Source organism: Gouania willdenowi, chromosome 6, assembly GCF_900634775.1.
Source record: "Gouania willdenowi chromosome 6, fGouWil2.1, whole genome shotgun sequence".
Classification (NCBI taxonomy): Eukaryota; Metazoa; Chordata; class Actinopteri; order Blenniiformes; family Gobiesocidae; genus Gouania; species Gouania willdenowi.
Window position 1 is genome coordinate 41805236 of NC_041049.1, and position 21898 is coordinate 41827133.

Sequence of the window (21898 nt, forward strand, 5' to 3'; positions counted from 1 at the left end):
ATCATAATGTGTATTAAACAAAATTACATTCACTATATTGTTTCCTCTCATACTGTAACTGCACTGATATATATAGAGATATAGATTTAGTTCATGTTTTACTGGTGCAGTTTTATCTCTTCTCTGTTGGCTGTTGCTAAAAAATGTGTCTATGACAAATCCAGAGTCCAGTCTTCTTGTACTCCTTCGTTACGAACACTGACCTGTTTATCTGTTTATTGTTGCGTTTATAACACATACCTTTAACTGCGTTCTCACGCGATTATATAAATATCGTGAGAACTGCTCTGTCTCATGACGTCACAGTCATTCAACCGGAGTGCACCGTGGCGCACTCAAAACGCAACCGGTGTGGATTACCGGACGGTGGACAAAGGGGAAAAACCGGAATGGTGCCGTGGCGCATCGGAGACGTATCCAGTGGAAACCCTGGGTAACAATGACAGAGTCCCGGAGAAGAGACCGTGGCAAATATTATCAGGGTACAATGGTATCTGGCCTACTTAGGGCAATGTGACCAGGACCAAGAGAGATTCTTTTATCACATATCAAAGATAAAAACAACATTGATCTTTTCTTTTGTGGGCTTACCACTTTGTTTACTAGATGACACTGACACAGATTGTGGTTTAATTTCATCTCAGCCAGTGGATGTGCTCCATCTTTGTCTCACTTTTTTAATCAAAACAAGATGGGGAAGATTTTTTCTGGCAAACCCCATTCTTTTGTTTATTATCACATTAAAAAGCTTGGCATTTTTAGAACAAAATATGGTCATAGAGCAAGAAGAGCAGGAAGTTTGACTCCAAAGTCGTGTGCACATTACTTGCAGAAAACATTTCATGTTTGTTTGAATCCCGTCATGCCACAATTATGTAGCGCAATTCTTACTTAACCCATTTATTTTCCTGTTCTCTTCAACTTGGTATGGTTTGAAATGAGAAAACTTAGAATTTGCTTAATGTCTGTTAAAGAATAATTTAAAACTCCTTGCTGGTTTGAAATATTCTGCTGTAGCATTGTAGAGAAAACCAACACGTCATTGTCTGTTAGTTTATTCGGCTTATATGCTTTCCCTTCTAATTTAAAACACAACATCCTTTGGAAACATCCCTTCATTTATTCAGCAGCACATAACTTTTTTTTAAATTTAATTTTTAACATTTTTATTTTATTTTTTAGAAGGGGGCTTCCTGTTAGGATTGGGTGAAACTTTGTAAAAACAAAGGTTATTAGGCTTTCAGAAAATCAATCATCACAAAACTTGTGAATTTCTTAATAACTTGGGATATTTGATGTTAGCTTTTTAATAGACATCCAATATTGCCCAATACAAAATTAACAAAATTAACCGATACCAATATATACATTGGCCCCTTCTCCCCAACCTAATTTTTGGTCACATGATTTATTACTTGTACACTTGTGTTTCATTCCTAATTAATTAACAGTCTTACTTAATTTTGTGTTTTCAGTTTTTCTTGTCTTTGTTTAGTGTTTAGTGTGTTCTTTTCATCTGTAATATTTCTTGAGCCTCTGTAAGCAAGTAATTCTCCCCACATAAACAGTAAGAGCAATTTTCTGATCAATAGAATTATCGAACACCAAACTTGTTGCTTTTTCTCTCCTTCAGATAATATACAATGTATAAAACAGACCCATTAATCACAATAGAGTAAATTAGTACATCAAAAATAACATTGTTCATCATAAAATAAAGTACTGTAATAACATCAAGTAATCACTTCCAGTAGTAGTAGCCCCACCCACATCCTCTACCACAGAGAGTGGTTGACTGTCCACTACAATCATTTATCCACTCACTTTGTTCATTTGTCACTCATGGATTTATTCATTTTGGCTCTGAACCCTGTAATCTTGTCTATTGTGTCCTAACTACTCCGTCTAGTGTACCGTCCGAAGAACTGCTGTCCGTGCCAGCTGCTACATAGTTAGCATTGAGGTAGCTCCGATGCAGGCTAGAAGAGCTGCAGTGATCCACAAACTTTTTCTTGCACAATTTGCACACAACTGGGCTTTAGTTTTCCCTCCGCTCAAAGACTCTTAGACTCCCCAGCGTCTACCGTTGTAGTCGGTGCATCAGTATTTATGGGTATACCGGGAACGTGTGCATTGAGAAAGGTTCCGTGCTGTTTGTGGTGCAAAAATAGAAAAGACGCGATTAACGCGTTTATATTTTTAGCGCGTTAATTTTACCTGTAATTAATTAATCACAATTAATTCATTATAGTGTAGTGACACCCCATATAATATATATATATATATATATATATATATATATTGATTATTGCATGAGTATCCTAATAAAAATGGGAAGAAGATGTCTAAGCTTTGTGAAAATATACTGTTATTATAATTTATAATTATTGGGAAGATGATGTTTATTCATTTTACTCTTTTTTATTTCTTTTACACATTTTATTTTATTATTTGTTTTGTTTATCTTAGAAGTAAAATTTTACTACTAAGTTGTTTTTCCACAAAATTATGTCACAGACTCAAAACTTCATAAGTTTGAGAACAGCTGCTTTATTAAGTAAAAATAGGAATTCGTCTTAAAAAAGGAAAGTCTGGAATTCCTGTAATTGTTGCCTGCATATTTTTATTTATTTTTTTTGGTAGCAGTAAAGCACAAAAAGTGAATATACAAAAGAAGTACTTGAATGTACATGTTTCTTCTCTATCACAGAAACACTGCAAAGAAGAAATGTAGTTGAAACCACAGAGTGCTACCAAGGCCGAGGAGAAAGCTACCGGGGGACCGTAGATGTGACGCCAACTGGACACACGTGCCAAAGTTGGGACTCTCAGTATCCCCATAACCACACGTTCCTACCTCAGCTCTACCGCTGCAAGTGAGTCAGACACTTGATCTACTGGATCTGCTCGAGCAGCATCGCACACTCACAGGGAACCATAACAACATGCTGTGTTTTCCAGGGACCTGAGGGAAAATTACTGTCGAAATCCAGATGGTCAGGAATTCCCATGGTGCTTCACAACAGACCCGCACGTTCGCACCATGTTCTGCACCAATATCCCCCAATGTGGCCAGAACCAAGCAGTCAACGGTGAGAACGTCATCACCTTCATTTCTCACAGAGAGCAAAACTTTTATGGCTTGTTTTCTTTATTGCAATGGAAAAGTGGGACCTGACAGATCTACAGAGCTTTGGGAAGGAGTGACCACCATCTGTAAGGAAAATACAGTAGATGGTGACGGTAGTTTTGCATGGTTGGCCCTCAGTAAATAGATTAGAACCATGGTTAGAGGTTTTTCAGGAGAAATAGAAGTTAAAGATGCAGCTCTACTATGGCAAGCTGTTTTAACATTTAATTAGTAGCAGTACTTGTAATTGTAGATATGTATATTTTTGACATGTTGTAATTCCAAGTCCAGATATCCATAATGTAATTTTGACTAGTGGCAATTGTAATTGTTAATATACAATTGTTCTTACTTTTCAGATATCATAAATTGGATTGTAGATTGTAGCTTGGGATTGTTACTAGTGAGAATGGAATTTCAGATATCTGACATATTATTGTAACTAGTGAAAATTAAATTATTACTGGTAACAACTTTATTTCAGATATCTGCAGTTCCTTTTATAACTTGGCAGATTTCAAATTTAGATATCAGAAAAAGAGACTTTCCATTAGTTCAAATGACATATTCGAAAGATTAAGAAAACGACTAGCTATGGTAAGAAAATGTGAAATTGTAAAGCACATTTTCAGTAGTTACAATTGTTTTATGACGTGTAAATTTATTTTAGATATGTATAATGGTTATTCTTGCACATTAAAAATGAATTACAGATATTTATATTTAAGTTTTCACGAGTTAAAATGTAATTACTATAGCTGTAACATGTCAAAACTAATTTCCAGTTATCTACAATGTTGAGAGTACATTTTGACATGTTGAAATGTAACTCCCACTAGTGAAAATGGAAATTGCAACTAGTAAGTCTTACTGGTTAAATGTTAAAACAGCTTGCCATAGCTCTGGCTCATTACACATCTTTATATTTTCCAAAGAATTTCTGGTTTGGTTTGTTTGAGACGATACAGCTGTGCAGTCTGATTACAAAGCCACTGGATTCTGTATGTGTTTGCCCTTGAGAAACAATTCCATCCCAGGCATGCCGATGCCAGGCAACAGTTTCTAAATGTAATTACGACCCAACAGCTTTAATCTCAGAGTTTCTTAAACTTTGGAGAAACCCCCATTAGGAGTGAATACAAGCCAGTGTAAAAGTTTTACGACAGTTTTCTCCAGTGATAGCAGGGAAGGAGCAGGTCTCACATATGGGGGAGGTTTTCAGCTCTGAATCTTTGTTTTATCTTCATAGTCCTCACTCATGCTTCAAGATCTAAAGCCACACTTTAATCTTTGAGACATCTTTAATTATGAAATATATTATTTATCACCTGATGGATAATGTTTCTGACTTATCTGTGGATTTGCTGTTGATTTAAATGGAAAAGACCCAGCTTGAATGTAGTATTACTAGTGCTGGGACTTTATTGCGTTGGGGGAAAAAAAAGAAGACAATGACAGAAATATATACGTACGACAAAAAACAAAACAAAGGGACTCCAAAAACACAATTAAAAGCTTTGTGCTTGATGCAGTCATATAAATGTTAAAATAGTTCAGAAATTAGGGCTGGGACTTTAATGCGTTAATTGCGATTAATAAATTACAGAAAAACAATGCAGTTTATCTTTTTTTTTTGCACTCCAAACAGCGCAGAACCTCATCTCATCACAAGTTTCCAGGAAACCCATAATACTGATGCACAGAACACAACACAAGAAACAGGAGAAGTCATTAATGTGCTTTGTGGGCGTTAATTTTAGTTTAAAAAAAACACTGGATGAAAAACAAAAGCCCATTTGTTTTCAAATTGAGCAAGAATTTCAAGCTAAATTCATCAGTTGCTCTGTTTATTTCATGCCACAGATATTCTAACAATTATTGCACTATTCAGTTTCCACTTCTCTGGAATGTTCTGTACTAAGTGCTGCTTTCTATTTAAATACACAAAAACAAATGTTTTAGAACATTTACAAGAAATCCAGAAAATCATGAATATAGCTTAGTTAAATTTAAGTTTGTGCTTTGTGAACAGTGCAATTGTAATATTCTTTTTTCATATTACACATTATGTTAGCACTCAGTGATAATTAATTACACACTTTTTTGTCGTTTAAGCTCATTTATTGTTTTTATTGATTCAGTCATATACCAAAATCCTTTTAAATTGAAAAATGTTGCTTCTCCTGTCAACTATTGACACAAATATTAACATTAGCTGTGTTCCATTACATTTGGAAATGCACAAATTCTAAATAGCTCAATAAAAAAATGTGAAAAAACACAAATAATGCAAAAAAGTTTTAACAGTTTCATGAGGAGGTTTTTCAGATGTTTCGATATTGAATCAATAAATTACAATGGAAACACTTTTTCCACAATTATACGTTACAGGACGGACGTGGTCACATGACCACTTCTCTCTGAGAAAACATAGTGCGGTCAGTGTCATTGATTCAGTCATACACCAAAATTCATTTAAATAGAAAAATGTTGCTTCTCGTGTCAAATATTGTTATGAGATTTTTTTAGATTAATCAAGATTAAGGAATTAAGATGATTCTTTTTAACTGAATCCCACCACTAATGATTATGTTATTGTTGTTACCATAACTGTTTTAAGAACAAAAGTTGTAAAGAAAGACTGCTCTAGATCATTAATGACAACATAGAGCATTTAGGCTTTTATTTCTACATCTATTTTGGTTATTTTAGCTTTATAGCTCTTGATTCTAAGTAACATATCTTTATACTTGTGTGTTTGAACCTGTCTGTAGTTCCTCCATGATGTATGTATCCTAAATGCCTGTCTCGCTTAATTTCCTCCTTCATGTCTAAATGCAGACTGCTACGAGAGCTTTGGAGAGAATTACCAAGGACAGCAGTCAAGGACGCGATCCAACCTGCCGTGCACTCCCTGGAGAGACCACAGCAACAGGTCAGCCCTCTGGATCCCCACTACTTTATAACCTCAGCGCCTTAATGGGAAAAACAGACGTAGCACTGCAGTGCTAATATAGATTGTAGACAGACATTCCCAACTGAAATGAAAATAAAGCTGTCACCTGTTTCTTGAGCTTGTAACCTATCAGAGCCTTGCAAAGTTTAACCAATCGGTGTCAGCTGAATAGAAATGAGGAAGTTAAACTAAAGCAATAAGACTAAAAAGGCTAACTATTTCTTTTTATTTCTATTTTTTTTAACCTAAAGCTGCTGGAGATGATAATTATCAGCAAAGTCGGTGGTTCCCAACCCTTTTTTTTGTCCTGACCTCATTTTTATATCACAAATTTCTGGCGACCCCCGCACACTTTTTTCCTCTAAAATTCAGTTTTTGATCATGTTTCTCATACTGCGTTACAAACACAGAGTAGCCAGTATCAGTGCACAATAGTGACAATATGCGCCAGCTCAGCTATTTTTATACTGCATTTTATTTTATATTTGAGAAAGTGAAAGTATAGAAATACAATTATATGAGATTGTGTGTTGTGTTTAAATTTGAAAAAGAGTACCAATGATTTAAGCTCCTTGAGCTTTATTCATACCTGTCAAGTTTTGGATTTGAAAAAAGGGGAAATTTTCTGGCGCCCACTACGAGCCGTCCCGCCCTCCCAACCAAGCTCCAGTAAATCTTATATTTTAAGATAGCAGTACAATAAATCTAAAATAGCCACTTATCAACCACTTACTAAATACAATTATGTGATTAGAATCTGGTAGGTCGACCTTTATTAACATTAAAATGCTATGAACATTCCTACTAGGGCTGGACAATATGGACCAAAACTCATATCTCAATATATTTTTTCAAAATGGTGATATATGATATAAATCTAGATAATTTTATCAAATAAAGTCTGACCAGAAATACATTTCTAAGTTAAATTTGCTGATGCATAATGCCACGCAGGAACATTTATGAACAAACAGCTCTACATGTTGTTCTGAGAAATAAAAGCAGCGACTCCTAAAACTAATATTTTGTTTCATACGATATATGAAATATTAGTTTTCTATATCCCCAAAGTAGAAAACTTGATACATCTTCAGTCTCGATGTATTGCCCAGCCCTAATTCCTAAATTATAAAACAGTCTAAATAAAAACATAAATGGGTATATGAAGCACATGTGTTTATTTAATATACTTACAGTATATATATACTGTATATATATACTGTATATATATATATATAGAAATACAATCCAAAATAAAAATACGTATAATTCGAATGAGTATTATTATTATTATTTATTTATTTTATTTTAGAACTAGACATTTCAAGCTACTTAATTTTATATTTAGGCGACCCCACATGGGGTCACGACTCCAAGGTTGAAAAACCCTGTTCTAAGGAAACTGCTGCAATTAAAAAAATGAATCAATTTTCTTTGTAATTAAGAAATATAATTTTAATGAGTAATATTTTACATTTTATTAATACTAGATATTTCAGGCAACCCCATTTTATTTTCAGGTGACCCTACATGTGGTCACAACCACAAGGTTGAAAAACCCTGAGATAAGTCTTCATGGATCAATAAATTAAAATCTTTTGCTAAAAAAAAAAAAAAAAAAAAAATGTTAAAAGTTTGAAAGTTGGTGACCTCCACTTTAAACACTCTCCTTTTAACATTAGCTGCATTTCTGTTACCTTTGGAAAGGCGCAAAATCCTAAGAGCGCAATACAAACTGGTGATGGAAACACCTGAACCGTGAAAAAAACATTCAAATATCCTTAAAAAGTTTTTAGATGTTTTCGTGTTGAAATGTAACGCAAAAGTTCAATGAAAACACTTTCCACAATTATGCCAATACCCGGTTACATGACCACTTCGCTCTGAAAAAACATTGCACGGTACACATAAATAGAAGAGGAGATGCAGACATTTCTCAGCATTAGACTTAAAAATTCTTAGTGCCACATTGGACGTGAAACAACAAAGGAATGCAGAATGTTATAAGGAGGTTTGGAGCATCCATCTTTCTGCAGAGAAGTCTCATGGGATGAGATTTCACCAGAGTTACCAGGCTCCATAACAACCTTCAGTGGAAACAAAAACACAGCTGTTGTCTGAAAAGTTTGGTGCATTGCATTGTGGAATGTGGAGTCCAGTAGACTGATGTAAAGAAGTGTTTGTCCAACATTTTTAACATGATTTCTTGTGTTTCTGGGAGGACAGTGATTGGCTTGAATCAATTTTTTATTTCATATTAGTTTGTTCCCAGTATTCCCTGTGATATCTTACCTTACTTCAAGAGACATTTAATTTTGGACAAATATGATTTTGGATATTTGTGAGAAAACTCCAAAATAAACATCCTCTATTGTTTTGCCACAATTTTCAGTGAAAACACAAGAAATGTATTGGAAAGTCACTTTGGAACAATTTTGTTTTTGTGTCAAACAAGAAATCACAGTAAGAATGAAGTAAAAACACTTTTGTGCATCCGTGTACAGAACTCCATATCCCACAATGCAATGTATCAAACTTTTTGAATAATGTCAATAAGCGAATGGAACAAAATTTCACATTTTTACATTTTGTCAAGCACATTATCTTGGATTTATTATTATTGTCTTCGTCTGATAAAAAATGTTTAAAAATGTGTTCATTTAAAAGAACAAATCTAAACATAAAACAGTAAAAAGTATCATTGGCAGCCTCTGTCTAGCCTCTGTTTGCTCAGAAGAGGAAAGGACCTTCCGGGTGGTGGAATAGCCTTGTGTAATGAGTAAAGCAGCGTCTTACTGAAGGTGACCTAACTCTGCAGGAATGGCTCTGTGTGTGATCACTTGGTTGGGGAATATATACACTTCTCACCTTTGACCCCCCGAAGCCCTCCTTTGTTGGAACACTTCAAAGTTCATCACTTCTACCACTTTAGCACTTTCAGCTCAGGCGGTCAAAGGTCACCGTGAGACCTGCTGAGCAAGAGCTGTAACACATAAACACAGATCTAAAACCAGCTAGCTGTAGAACTTCCTATTATTGATGTCATATGTGGAGCGGACGATGTCAGAGGGAGACGTGTTTGTGAGAAAATTGGTCCTTGTAATAAACGTGTGGAGCTGATTGCAGACTGTCTCAGTGGCCACGGTTACATTATGTTTTTTAATTAGGATTTAGTCATTTGGAATCAAAGTGTTCCGCTTCGTGTTTACATGGAAATAATAATTCCCGAATTGAGGTTTACTTGGAAAACCGATTTATTCGTCTTTGGAGTTTTGAAGCAGCAGCTCAATAAAAACACACGGTTTTGCTTTCACCTGTGGAGCAGAAGGAGAGAGATAGAAGTACGTACTTTGGTCAATCAAAGCCAGCGGTTAATGCAACAGCTGTTCTGCCTCTACTACACAGGACATTGAGTGAAAAAATAACTTTATAATGATCAGCGCATCATAAGTGAAGCTCTGGTGCTTCGTGCCCCGATGAAGCCTCTCCTTTTGCTGATAATACAGTTAATCTGTGTGTCCGTGTGAATGTCCGAATGTTTTTTTCCTACGTCCATCCACTCCTTTCATTATATCCATGTCTTCTAAGGCTCTTATTAAATAAATTAGTCTCAGCTCCAGTCCGGGCCTCCATCTTGGATTATGTCATCACCAACACATCTTTGTGGCAAGTTGCATGCGCAGAATGACCGGAATTAACTGTTTACAAGATAGAGGAATTATTTATTTCAGAATTAAAATTGGGATAAACCAGCCACCTCATTTACCGGATTTAAGTTTAATTCGGAATTAAATTAACATTAGGAATTAAGTGTTTACAAGGCCAGTTTAAAGAGGAAAACTTTTATTCTGCTTGAAAGTGGAATTAAAGCCATGTAAACGTGGCCAGTGAGTAATTCCTCCTTATCTTGTCTGGATGGAGCGAGCCTAAACAGCTGTGTGCTCCCACTGTGCTGATCCTATCTGGAGGAATTCTTTCCACTTCCAATAATGGTTATAAATCTCAGGAAATCCCTGTTACTCTGCACAGATCCCCATTATCAACATGAGGGATATGAATCATTTTGTTTTAAAAAGTCAGGACCAAATGTGAGCTAAAGTGTTGTGTGTTGTGTATCTGTGTCCATCCAGTGGAGAGAGGGGGACGTCGATGGGTGGCCTTGAAGAAAGCTACTGCAGGAACCCTGACAGAGATAAACACGGTCCCTGGTGCTACACCAACAACTCAGCCATACCCTGGGACTACTGCAACGTCAAAGCATGTGAGTGATGTTACCAGTGACTTTTTATCTGGCACGCAGATCAAAAAGTCAGTATGGGTCATTCCATGTAATATCAACAACTTTTCAGGACATCCCACGCACTTCAGTCTCAAAAAATTAAATTCATAATAATTCATTAGCCACACTGTAAATGTTTTGTTTGATAGGATGAACACTTTTTGAGATATGAACATTTTAGTGACAGGGATGTGTCAATTTCCATGCGTCCTTAAGAAAAATAGTTTTATATCCCAAGAAAGAGTAATCTTTATACTATAATTTTTTTTTTTACATTCCCACATGCAGTTAGGGGCAAATGAAAATGGTTAAATAAATAAATAAACCCAAGAACAAATGCATATATGTGACTAATCATTAGTGATGTGAACAGTATATGTACCCATAGCTCAAAGCTGATTAAATTTCAGGATGCTGAGGCATATGCAAAGTAGTTTTACTGAAGGCCCAAACATGTTTCAGACCCAAACCCACACTTAACTTTTTTCCAATTGTGAGGAGCTGGCATGTCCACCAGATAGGATGTATAGAATATATTTTTGTATATTCTGAGAGAGAAGGTGGAGCTGTATTACTATACCAGTTTCAGTTTCCTATGTGGTGTAGTTCCTGAGAATCATGGAACAATTGGTAAAAATTATAGAATTTTTTTAGACCAAAATGCGTGGGCCATTTGTGAAATGACATGGCATGAACCGAATGTGTAATTTTTACGTTACTGGAATTGACCATTAAAAACGGAACCCACTGTTAAACGCGGAAAGTGACATAATGTAAATGAAACGACGTCACCGTGAGGTGAAGGACGCTTGTCTGGGAAAATGTTTGGGGTGGCATCCCACCAGTGCCGGGGACACTGTGCGATTTTTGGCCAATTTTGAACCGATTTTTGACTTGTGCGTCTATTTTTGAGATCGGAACAAGTCTTTGCTAAATCGCATGTCATGCATTGTGTAGTATACATGGGGTCACAAGAAGCAATTAACACCTCACGACCAGTCCCCAATCAGCAATCGTATGGTTGTATGGAAATCAAACATGTTTGAAATCTTGGTCCCTCCTTGTGAGTGTATTACACAGTTGAAGCAGTGCCTCGGTCCGGCTTACCTTTAACTTCCACACTGCGCATGCGCAAACACCGTAGGACCGCTGTAAAATTGACAGACTGTACTGGCCACGTCTGTCCAGCCAGCTCCTGGTCCATCGCATCACATCTCCGTCTTTTCTTGTTTAAAGCTGAGATTTGTGAGTGTCTGTCACTTCTGGATTTTTCTTCTTCTTCTGTTTTAATGGTGATGCTTCAGAGTTCTTCTTCTTCTTTTAATTTGTACGTTGCATTTCCAGAAACAAGACCCCGACATGTTGCGTATGGACGTACAGTGTCAGCAGTCAGATCGTGTCAGAGGTGTCGGTCCGTATAGTATGAGAAAATGAATCGTGAGCTGTGCACATTCAGGCTCTGCACTGGAGTCACACAGTTTGAGCTGGAGCTGAGTACAAAGATTGAAAAAAATGGCACAGTGTATCCCAGCCTTTAGAGTGCTTTCACACCAGTTTAGTCGTACACTCGTTTTGAATGGGCGGACAGCTGATTATTTCATCACCTTGGTTTGGCTCGGTTTGTGTTCAGAGAGCAACTTCTGATCCGCTCCAAACAGCCTCTGGTGCAGTTACATGAGCTAACCAGTTGAGGGCACCGTTACTGGAGTATAAACTTCTCTAGGTCGAGAAACAGAAACCTGAAGAAGAGGCTATCCTCTATGGGTCAAAGCCAGTGCGTAAGAGTGCACAAAGCAAAAGCGCTGGAGAAAGAGAGTGGCTGGTAACTGGCTCATGGATCAACAAAGAAAGCTGCTCTGAGAGACTTGTCCAGACCAAAAGAGGAAAGAAACAAGGCAATGGATAAAAGCTGTTAAATAACTACAACACCAGTAGCTCAGGAGCAGTGTAGCAGTTTAGTAACAAAGCAAAACACAGAACAAATTGTAAGTACTTTTACTTCACAATTATTCACATATATATTTATTGTTTTTAACAGACCATACATTTTTTTCTTGAAGAAAATAGCGTATGTTGTCGTATTGTACTCTTCAGAGTGTGTGAGATTGCTCATTGTATGTGTTAAAATCCAAAAAAAATTTTCTGAGGTAGAATTCCCCCAGACCCCCGTACAAGAGATTTTTTTTTTTTCTGTCACCTTTTTCATGCCTTTGGTGTTTGCATGTCTGTAACTTGATTGCTTCTAATACTGTACAATATTCTGGCCCCTAGTGGTGAAATAACTGATGCAGCCTTGTGTCCATCTATTTTTGTCTAAATATTACGATCTGTAATGATGTCATCAGGATTATTTAAATTAAGTTGATCAAAACTTAATCAATAAACCTTTTCAGATTCATTTTTTGTTTAATTATGGCTTTCTATTATTAGTATTTAGTTTGTATCTTCACAGGACTTGAAAACCAATATTTTTTGAAAAAAATGATAAATTTAAAAAAAAAAAAAAAAAAATTAAGTAAAATGGAATTTTAAAGAAATAAATGGAAAACAGAATTTGGAAGGGCTTTATATGATATGTTGGTATATTTTACCTTTACACCTCATTGGTTGTTTGCAGTGGGTGTTTCTGTCTTCACTTCGAGGTCAACTACAGTATGTGTATGTGTGTGTGTGGGGGGGGTCATTATATAGCTTGGGTACTTCTACCTAATAACCAATTAATTTGTAAGAGCTGCCATTTTATTCCGCATCTGCCATCTTGTCAGTGTTCATTAACACTTGAAGGTAATGCAGAAGGCATGTAAATGGCCTGATGTTGGTGGCATGCCAGTAGAGTCCTTCAAGGCTTGTTTCATTCCATGGAGCTCGCCCGAATGATGAGGAAATTACTGTATCACGGCGGACGACACGGTCCCTGCTGACGTTTACGCACACATACCCGTGAGGACACGCCTCACCGTGTATCAGTAAATGCTCAATAATCACCTTTGTCTTTGTGTATTTTCTCCTTCTGCAGGCAATGCTTCACAGAACAACATTCCACTGGGTGAGGTTTTTTCTTTTTCTTGTAATTTCCAGCTATTATGTTACCCGATGCAAGACAAAATGTTAATGTGGCTCCATCTGTTTCCCTGTATATATATATATATATATATATATATATATATATATATATGTGTGTGTGTACAAATCAACCTATTATGATGGCCTAAAAATCTAAGTAAAATCTGAATTTTCTTCAATAGAAAACTAACTTTGGATATCCTATTTGTTTGCGGTATTTTAACAAAAATCTAAAAGACTTAAATACAAAGGTGAAAGTAATGGATTACAAGTACTCACGTTACTGTAATTGAGTTGCTTTTATGGGTACATGTACTTTTTTGAGCATATTTGTAAATCAGTAATTGTACTTGTACTTATAGCACATTTTAAAAGAAGTTAAGTAATTTGTTACATTTCTACATCCAACTGTTACTGAGTAAAATATTATTTTTTGCTTTAAAATGATCATCAGACATTGTGAAACTACAAACAATTAAATGACCAGACAACTATCAAATCATAACCAACCAAACAGATTAAATGTAATGCACTGCGCCAAAACAGCATTGAATGCTGGTTATTTTCTCAGTTTTAGAGTTCATGAATGTAGCTATACTTAGACCCTGATAAGTGTTATTTTATTTGAAAAATAAAAAATAATGTTTACAATTCGACAAACCTTTTATTTTATACAGATGCTTTTGTGTGAAATAAATTAAGCTTCAATCGTGCAAGATTTCCTTTTTTAAGTTTATACATGAGATGTTTACTCTATGCAAGAGAACCTTGGCAAGACTTATTACCTAAAATAAACGTGGGGGTGAAACTAACTAATAACTTTTATTTTGAGTACTATTTAAATGAGCTACTTTTTACTTGTACTTGAGCATTTTATGTAAGAATTACAAGTACTTGAGTATAATTTTTAAGTAATAGTACTTCTGCTGGAGTAGGAGATACTGTATCAGCAGTCTTTACAGATCTACTTAATTGTAAAACCTCATTAGCATGATGTTAAATATTTGATGGAGATCATGATGCAGCTCATGTAACTACTGCTTGTAGGACAAATGTAGCATGAACTGTATCTTGTTAATACAGTCATACAATATTAATAGCATGTATTTAAAATGAAAAACCTACAGCCTGGATACATAGCGCTCCCTTGGTGTGGATTCAAGTGTGTTTCTTGTTGCTTTTGCAGGAGAACCTTCCTCTGTGCTGTGTTTTGTCCGTAAAATCCTGAGGATTGTGGGCGGTGGTCCAGTGGGCATGTCAGACGGCAGCTGGATGGTCAGCATACAGAAAGGGTATGGCCACAAGTTTTTAGCAAAGAATAGCAACCTCATTGGAAACACGAAAACAAATAGAATATTTGAAAATGCAAGTGAGGATGCATCGCTGAAACGCATCACTATTTGGCTGCTGGGAAAAAAAAAAGAATCTGACATCATCCACCAATCAGGAGCCAGCATTATTATTAGCATTAGTCTAGCATTAACTTAGCATTAGCATTACCTCTATTATTAGCTTAGCATTATCCAGGCAATAGCTTAGCATTATCCTAACATTCACATTAACCTAGCATTAACCTAGCATTAACTTAGCATTAGCATTACCTCTATTATTAGCTTAGCATTATCCTGGCAATAGCTTAGCATTATCCTAACATTAACATTAACCTAGCATTAACTTAGCATTAGCAATAGCTCAGCACTAACCTAACATCAACATAGCAGTAGCCAAGCATTGGCTTAACATTATCCTAACATTAACATAAACCGAGCATTAACATTAACTCATCACATTAACTTAATATTCACCTAGCACTAGCCTAGCATTAACAATAGCTTAGCATTATCTGAATGTTAGCTTAGCATTAACATAGCATTTTCCTATAATTAGCTTAGCATTATTTTAGAATTAACATTAACCTAGCATTAGCTTACCTAGGAGGTAACTGTGTACCTGGAGGAATCCAATGCAAGCACGGGGTAGAAAATATAAACTCCACACAGAAGGGACCCAAGTGTTCACCCCAGGGTTTGAACCCAGAGCCTTCTTGCTGTGAGGTAGATGTGCTAACCACTACTACTACTACTCTATCATACCATACTCTAATGTATTTAGCAACAATCATTTACAAATATATGTTTACATCACTGTTTACAGTCAAACATGTTGATGCACTATAGGCATTTTTTGATAAATCAATAATCTATGTGGTTCATTTCTGTTGGACAGTTTTTGACAAAAACAGAGTGATGGACTTCATAATTTGCAAAAGGTTCAAAAGTAAAAACGTTTCTTCAGTATCAGGGCTTCATTTTGGTCAAAGTTGCAAATCTGTCGGACATATGGTTGATTAATTGTGAATTTTTATTATTTTGAACTTTAGAGGCTTGCTGTAGCGCCACCTTAAGATGAATGGCCTGTTTTTTGTAGAAGAAGAAGAAGAAGAAGCAATAGATCCCTGGCAGAACAACAAAACAAAAAAAGATAAATGAGATACACCCCATGCCTTTCAAAAAAAAATTCTTACAATTTAGCAAGTCATGCTAGGATCAAAGTTTAACAACAAATATGTTTCCAAAGATGTCTGACTAAGTCTTTGTTAAGGTTTGTTGTTTGTTCTTCACACAGCTCCACACACTGGTGCGGTGGATCCTTGATACGAGAGCAGTGGGTTCTCACGGACAGTCAGTGTTTCTCTTCATGGTAACCACCTTCTTTCTGTCTTAGTTTTTATTTTTAATCCATAAACATTGAACTTGGAACATTTTTCTCACCCCGGAGTGTGATATCTTTAATATTTCAGATTCAGATCTTTTTATTTATCCCTGAGGGGCAACTCAGTTTCAGTTACATCCCGTCCAAGAAACATGAAAAAACAATCACTTGTGAGTTGCCACAAAGGCAGCGCCCCGTATCTAAGATGAAAAGTGGAAAACAGGAGGAAAGGAGAGAGAGGGGAAAAAGGCAGGTCCCAAACTATGCTCTTTTAGAGGGAGCACAGTATGGGACTAGAAAAAAACTCCTCAGCACATACAGACACCGGAACACAATCACAACAAAATTTGAGCACAAAGCACAAATGGGCAGGGGGGGTTGGGGGTCGAGGAAAAGATTACAGCCAGCCGCTGGGACAGACGCCTTTCTCGTCCATCTTGCTGCCACTATGTGGGAGGGAGGGGGGAAATGGGGCCAAAGAAGGCATTGAAACATGATCCTGTTTGCTTCATTCTGTACAGTTCAGCCTGTCGCCAGTTGATGTGAAACGACCTTGGGTAGATCTGATTCAGAAACAAAAGGAGGGGACAGAGCGTCATTTGACACAAACATCCTGGAGAATAGAGAGATAAACGGCCTTAAACTGCTGGCTTTTACAGATGCCAATTTAGATAAACAATTTGTTTTCAGCTAGGCTACATAAAATTTCCATCAGCCTTGGTGTCCAGGTCTCAATCATTATATCCAATATGGTGGCCGTTATCCCGAAAGCTGAGCTGTTAACTTCTCCAAGTTAGATTCCATCTCGCGTAGACATTCCAAAGTAGCATCCTGCATACCTTTGAGTTTGTTTATAGCATGAGTCTGAGTGTTAAAAGCCCTGCATAATTAGTCAGAAATGACAGGCAGCCTTCCCAAAACAGCTGCCAAAGTAATCCGGACTTTGCCATAGATTAGAAAACTGCCAGCTCCAATCAGCAGCATCCCTGCTATCATAATTCTAATTACGTAGACGTCTTCCACGTCCTTAATGGAAAGGATAGACCGACACACGATCCTCCACTTGTCCCAGGAGTCCATCGTGTATCCAGCTGCAAACGTTCCTTTGGGACAGGCGGGCTCACCTCTGGCCATTCTTTTTGTCAAAAAAATTTGGTCGATTGTTTTGAGAGACCAGCTGATTTTTGGATAGAGATGTAGAGAGAAACTCTTATTAGATTCTGACAAAAGACAGTTCAAGACAAAACAGCAAGCAGGTGCAGATGAGGAAGGGAGCCAGTGAAAAGTGTCCGCCTTTGTTGAGGGCAAGAAGATAAAAAAATAAAATAAAATAAGATAAATAATAAATCCTTGTTTGTCAAAGCTTTGTTCTGCTGTGTTTGGAATCTATTTTTTGATGTTTCACTATGGCGTTGGTGTTGTGTACGTCTAGTGTCCCTGACCTCAGTGAATATCGGGTGTGGCTGGGCGTCTCTAATATAGAAGAAGATAATCCAACATTGGCCAGGACACAGGAAGTCAGTATAGCTCATGTCATATGTGGCCCCGAAGGCTCCAGTTTGGCCCTCCTAAGGCTTTCTAAGTAAGTATTAGGAAAAAAGAATCCCAGTAAATACAATGCATTTATTTGAACCTAATGTTGTACTTTATTATGTTCAGGCCAGCACTTCCTGCAGACAACGTCCGTACGATCCAGCTTCCTGTCGATGGCTGCTCTATTAAAGAAGGAACGATGTGCAAAATGTATGGATGGGGAGAGACCAAAGGTTTGTTAATTCATCGACTCTCGCATCATTAGTTATTAACAGTCAAATCACCTTTAGCTTTTAAATGTAAGGCCTCTGATATTCCGTCACAGCGAAAAACAAATTTTTTAATTATTTGTATTCTTATTTTTCAACAAAATGATGTGGAAATTCCAATCTGACATTGAATATATTTCACATGTACACACAATTTGTTTCGTCAAGCAGGTAGTCAGAAACAAAAATGTCAATTTAATCTATTTGTAAAAAGAATGACTTAATTTGATGCAATATGAAGGACTTCACCTTCTGAAATAGAAATATTTATATTAGAACTTGAATTCTTTGCCCTAAATTTTATTCACTATACCATGGGCCCAGGTCAGGTTAGGACGCTGCGTGGTAAATGAATGGTCAGGTGATGTGTTTCGAGAAAGATATGGAGCTTTGTGGTGTCACATAGAGCATATTGGATGGCAAGAAAGATGAAGCAGAGGTTAGAATTGTGTGGAGGAAGGTAGCTTTTTAGCCTTTTGTGACGGCATAGTGATGTTTGGACCGAGAGACATCCTTTCAAATTTCACTGAACATTTAGAAGGGACAGCAAGGTGCCGCTATGTTGATAAATGTTCGGTGTTGGGGTGTCAGGATTCAGACAATAGACCTCCAAATGCCTTTAAAGAGTTGGTGCAAAATTTGGCGCTACAGAAAATTAAGGACAGTATAAAGAAAGACAATTTTCTGGACTTTGCATACCTGATCTTTGGTCCCTGAACAGTCTTACTATATTGGAGAGGAACTGAAAGCATCCAAAAGCCTGGAGGCTTACAATCAGCAATCCCAAGGATGGGCAACACACCCGACAATTTGGAAATGACCAAATATCGATTACCTATTATTTGTTACAATCTTTAGCAAATATTTCTGTACATAGATGCTTATTGTAAAACTGTTGCCTGAGCTAAGGGTTGACAGTTCACAAAAAAGCCTCCCCAACCCCTAAAGAAAAATCCTAGCATATCAATGCATGCAAAAAAATATAAGAAAAATATGGTATATCAATGCTAAATTGATTATTTCAGTCTTACCTCCAAGGAAATGTTCTGCGAGCATGTTCCCCTGGTTCTCAGTTTTCTCTTCTGATGGCTGCAATCCATATATGGTGAAATGGAAAGTTTTTTTTTTTTTTTATCCTGCTGATGATTTTTACTTTGAAAAATCCAAACAAATAGTCACCATTTTGCCGACGTGAGTTAACAAAACTTGTTTTTCTCGGACAGGTCTAGTCGTCGGATAAACTGTTGCGTACCTTTGTAACTTCAGCTGCACGTCCTCTATTGTATGTCAGGATGTATTTGTGTCGGACCTCGAGAACTAACGTCCACACCTCCCTCCCCTACAAGGCACTGGCCATGAGGACGTACTGAAGGCAGTGGACCTTCCCATTGTTGGAAACGCCCGGTGCAGAGAGATGCACAGAGGGAACATTCACATCACCAACAACAAGCTCTGTGCAGGAGGAACGCGCAACGAAGGAGTGTGTGAGGTAAAGATTCTCCCAGCGTTTGGGTTAAAAAACAAGAACAATACTTTAGTTTTAGGGATAAAGTGATTACAGCTTCTACCAGTGTTCCAAGAAGCTTTTGGACTAGCTTAGTTTGACCTACATCTCAAACAAATCTTACTGGCTTAGTGCTCAGGCTTGTGAAAATGGAGCCACTAGAGACTCTTGCAGTGAATTTCATCAGATCTTAAACACTTGGTTTGGTGTTTGGGAGATTAAAGCTGCTCGAGACAATAATTCTCTTTATCAGATAAAGACAAAGTTTTGGCCTCACAGATACATCAAAGATAAAGATGAAAAGGGTTGAAATTGCCGCTCAAATGATTGCTTTGATCTCCACTGTAAATTTTCTCTTATTGACATTGATGGGAATGTTTGGTGCATTGAATTGTGGGATGTGGAGTCCCTTAAACCGAAGTGTTTTTACTTCTCTCACCATGATTTCTTGCATTTTTGTTATAGTCTGTTTCCAGTATATCTCCTCACTCCACCAGACATTCAATTTCAGCTCGATTCAGATCTTTCTAAATAAAACCCAAAAATAAATATCCGCCATTGTGTTTTTATGCAACTTTCAGTGAAATCAGCAGAAATGTGTTGGGAAGAAACTTTGTCATGAGTTTTTGGAGACAAACACTAGAAATCACATTATGAATATTGATTATTGATCTATGACACACGTGTCAAACTCAAGGCCAGGGGAACAATTACTGCCTTTAGAGCATCCAATTTGTCCCGCAGGACATTTATTTCTGTCCAAGTTGCATAACTTATTATAAGTTGTTATGCTTGATTTCAGTTATATATCTATAATTTTCTATACCTACTTTGTCCTGCACTCGTGTGCGTAGTGGGGCTATTTCTGGTGCATATCTTCTCCTCACACTGAGCGTGAGGCGGGTAACAACCTGTAAGGCACTAGATCAATTTCAGCGTTTTAGAGCATCCAATTTGGCCCGCAGGAGAAAGTTCAAAAAAAAATGACAGACAAAACATGAATCAATGTGTAAATTACCAACTAATTGGACTGTAGATATGGCAGTCTCTCAAAGTACATAAATTTAATGAAACTTGACAACAATTACCAATGCTCACAGTTTTACCACACTTATATCACATGATGGCAGACATTTTAAATTGTTGATAAATTGTCATCGATCATTGCTAAATTGTGGAAAGAACTCTCAATATTTTCACAAAATTTCCCCAAATTAAATAAAAATTAATCACAAAATCAAGTTAATGTAGGTGAAGAACCGGCAGGGACTGCTATCTGTCACTTATTACTTGGATAATGTTGGTGCTTTACATACTTTACTTATCATTTAAAGGTGGAAGTGCAAAGTAGGGCATATTATTGTTGAAATTGCTTGTTTGCCCGCTCATAATCTGTGACCCACTAAAGATCAAACTGGTCCATATTTGACGCCTTACCTGAAATCAGTTTCACAGCCCTGATCTATGAGGCCGACACTTTGTCTTTATCTGATAAAAAAAATTTCATTCTTGTGCATCTTTAAAAAAATTTTCACAAATTGTGTCGCTAGTGTTTGTCACTATGTGTCAAATCTGTTGTGCTTTTCAAACGTTCCTAGCCTCGGCTTGTTTGTTTTTCAGAGGGATTACGGTGGCCCGCTCATTTGTCGGAATGGCGAAATCAGGGTGATCGTAGGCGTGAGCGTTCATGGGAGGGGCTGCGCACGTGCCAACCAGCCAAGCATCTTCATCAATGTGCCTTTCTACGCTCAGTGGATCTACAAAGTCTTCAGGCATTATCCTAACCCTGCCACTTAGTGAGTCAACAGGGAGCAACGGCATCAGGAAGAAGCAGCCACGACAGATACTCGGATGATGATGACGATGTATACATTTATGACAAAACATCCATACAGCAGGAAATAAACTAAAGTATTAAGCATGAAATTAGGCAAGTCGTGTAAGTGGCTGGAGAAGTAAGACATGCACATAATTAGAAAACTTTATTTTAGTAGATTCAACTCAGCCTTGCTATTTCTTTGTATATGGATACTCTTATTCCTGGTATTACTTGAATTCAGTGAACACCCACCGCAGTGGTTCAGCAGCTTTTTTTTTGTTGGTTATTGGAAAAGCCTAAAGGGATCCTACACATTTTTTTTTTTTTTTTTTTTACAAATTTGACCTACTTGTCCTTATTAGTAGATCTATATTTCTAACAAAACACAATATTATGCACCATATTCATTTTATTGTCTTTTAAAAAATTGGACTACTTTACAGTTTTAGAGCCTGTGTTCCTCCATCTTGAAATCACGTGATTGATGATGTCACACGCCCCACTGACTGTAAACATCCCATTGTTTTCATAGTTTTGCATTCAGCCCGCTTTTTAGATTGTTTAGCTGCTTTTTCAGTCAAAACGACAACTTTGCTGTCTGCTTTTGGTTGCAGACAGTTGAAGGGCTCCCAC

The 21898-nt window shown here is 37.0% G+C and overlaps 1 protein-coding gene across 1 annotated transcript in view; it reads left to right on the plus strand.

Moving 5' to 3' along the window:
- Positions 1–21610, plus strand: part of hgfb (hepatocyte growth factor b) — a 38237-nt gene extending 16627 nt beyond the window's left edge. Inside the window, exons 8-18 of the mRNA XM_028449861.1 lie at positions 2711–2876; positions 2962–3092; positions 5972–6065; positions 10217–10347; positions 13382–13411; positions 14615–14720; positions 16054–16128; positions 17573–17722; positions 17800–17906; positions 19289–19431; positions 21067–21610. Coding sequence (XP_028305662.1) covers positions 2711–2876; positions 2962–3092; positions 5972–6065; positions 10217–10347; positions 13382–13411; positions 14615–14720; positions 16054–16128; positions 17573–17722; positions 17800–17906; positions 19289–19431; positions 21067–21243 — 1310 coding nt within the window. The 3' untranslated portion in view covers positions 21244–21610. The remainder of the gene's footprint in view (positions 1–2710; positions 2877–2961; positions 3093–5971; positions 6066–10216; positions 10348–13381; positions 13412–14614; positions 14721–16053; positions 16129–17572; positions 17723–17799; positions 17907–19288; positions 19432–21066) is intronic.
- The last annotated feature ends 288 nt before the right edge of the window (positions 21611–21898 follow it).